Here is a 1,731-nt window from a genome sequence, read left to right as displayed (position 1 = left end):
GGATGGATTGGTTGGATCTCCTTGCAGCCCAAGGGATGCTCAAGAGTCCTGTCCAACACCATAGTTCAAAAGCATCAATTCTTTGGCACTCGGCTTTCTTTATGGTACAAGTCCACAATCCATACACTGGACACCACGATAGTTCTAATTCAGTTACTTAACAGTTTATTTATTTATTTATTTTTAATTGCTATAGGACACTCACATAACGTACAAATGACCCCAAAGAAGAACAGTACAGAGGTGACTGAGTTCATTCTCGCCGGGATAACTGATGACCCACAACTGCAGATCCCACTCCTGGTGACTGAGTTCATTCTCGCTGGGATAACTGATGACCCACAACTGCAGATCCCACTCTTTCTAGTGTTCACGCTCATCTACCTCCTCACTCTGGTTGGGAACCTGGGGGTGATCACGCTGATCCTGCTGGACTCTCGTCTCCACACTCCCATGTACGTCTTCCTCAGCCACCTCTCCCTGATGGACTTTGGTTACTCCACAGCCGTCACTCCCAGAGTGATGGCTGGATTCCTCATGGGAGACAAGGTAATTTCCTACCATGCTTGTGCTGCTCAGTTTTTCTTCTTTGCTGTCTTTCTCCTTATGGAAACTTTTCTCTTGGCCTCAATGGCCTATGACCGTCATGCAGCAGTGTGCAAGCCACTCCATTACACCAACATCATGACACCAAGGGTGTGTGCCTCGATGGTCGTAGGGTCCTATGTTCTTAGTTTTCTGGAGGCCTCTGTGCACACTTGGAACATATTCAGTCTCTCTTTCTGCAGATCCAACGTGATTGATCACTTTTTCTGTGATGCTACTCCTCTCCTGGCTCTCTCATGCTCAGATAACAACAGAAGTGAGATTGTGTTTTTCATTTTGGCAAGCTTTAATATCATCTCTTCTGTCCTGATCATCTTGATCTCTTACCTGTTTATCTTTGTCACCATTCTGAGGGTGCGCTCATCTGAAGGACATCAGAAGGCCTTTTCCACCTGTGCATCCCACCTCACTTCCATCTCCATCTTCTATGGGACAGGCGCCTTCATGTACCTACAGCCAGGCTCCCGCCATTCCATGAGCACAGACAAGATGGCTTCTGTGTTCTACGCCATAATTGTCCCCATGCTGAATCCGCTGATCTATAGTCTGAGGAACAAAGAGGTCAAGAGCGCCTTAAAACAGGCTGTGCGGAAAGCAACGTCTTCTATAAGATTCATATCTTAATTATATAGATACAACAATAAGGTGGTTTCATACAGGTCAGATCAAGTTATAGTATATATAGGGAAGTATAGGCCAACATTATGCACATTTTTGATGTACTTTCTCGAGTTCTTAACCAAGTCTATGACACAAATGGCTTGAAAGTATGGTATCTCAGGAATAATAGCTTAGGAGTATCAGCCTTGAACCCAGACGTCTCAGTTCATAGTTTCTTCTTAGTTACATTTCATTATTTCTCATGATCATCCCCAGTCTCACTTTATTCAATGTATATTTAAATACATGCCCAAAGAAACATCATTTAAGCAATCCAGGGTAACTCACACATCCATGAGTGACAGAAAAATGAGTTCAAAGATGAATGGGATTAGTCTATTTTCATAGTATAATTTAAAGCAGTGATTATGATATCTGATAATTCATTCTTAAATGTAAACTTGGTGTCAAATAGTCTGGGTATAGGTTTATTGCTTAATTTTTGTTTGTTTCTGTTCTTGTTTC

The 1,731-nt window shown here is 42.6% G+C and overlaps 1 protein-coding gene across 1 annotated transcript; it reads left to right on the top strand.

Moving 5' to 3' along the window:
* Positions 1 to 214: 214 nt before the first annotated feature.
* Positions 215 to 1,230, top strand: LOC129628599 (olfactory receptor 5B12-like). The gene has a single exon (XM_055548049.1). The coding sequence runs from the start codon at positions 217 to 219 to the stop codon at positions 1,228 to 1,230; it is 1,014 nt and encodes a 337-aa protein (XP_055404024.1). The 5' UTR covers positions 215 to 216.
* Positions 1,231 to 1,731: the final 501 nt, after the last annotated feature.

Source organism: Bubalus kerabau, chromosome 15 (genome assembly GCF_029407905.1).
Source record: "Bubalus kerabau isolate K-KA32 ecotype Philippines breed swamp buffalo chromosome 15, PCC_UOA_SB_1v2, whole genome shotgun sequence".
In the NCBI taxonomy this organism is placed as follows: Eukaryota; Metazoa; Chordata; class Mammalia; order Artiodactyla; family Bovidae; genus Bubalus; species Bubalus kerabau.
This window is presented reverse-complemented; position numbering and strand designations above follow the sequence as displayed.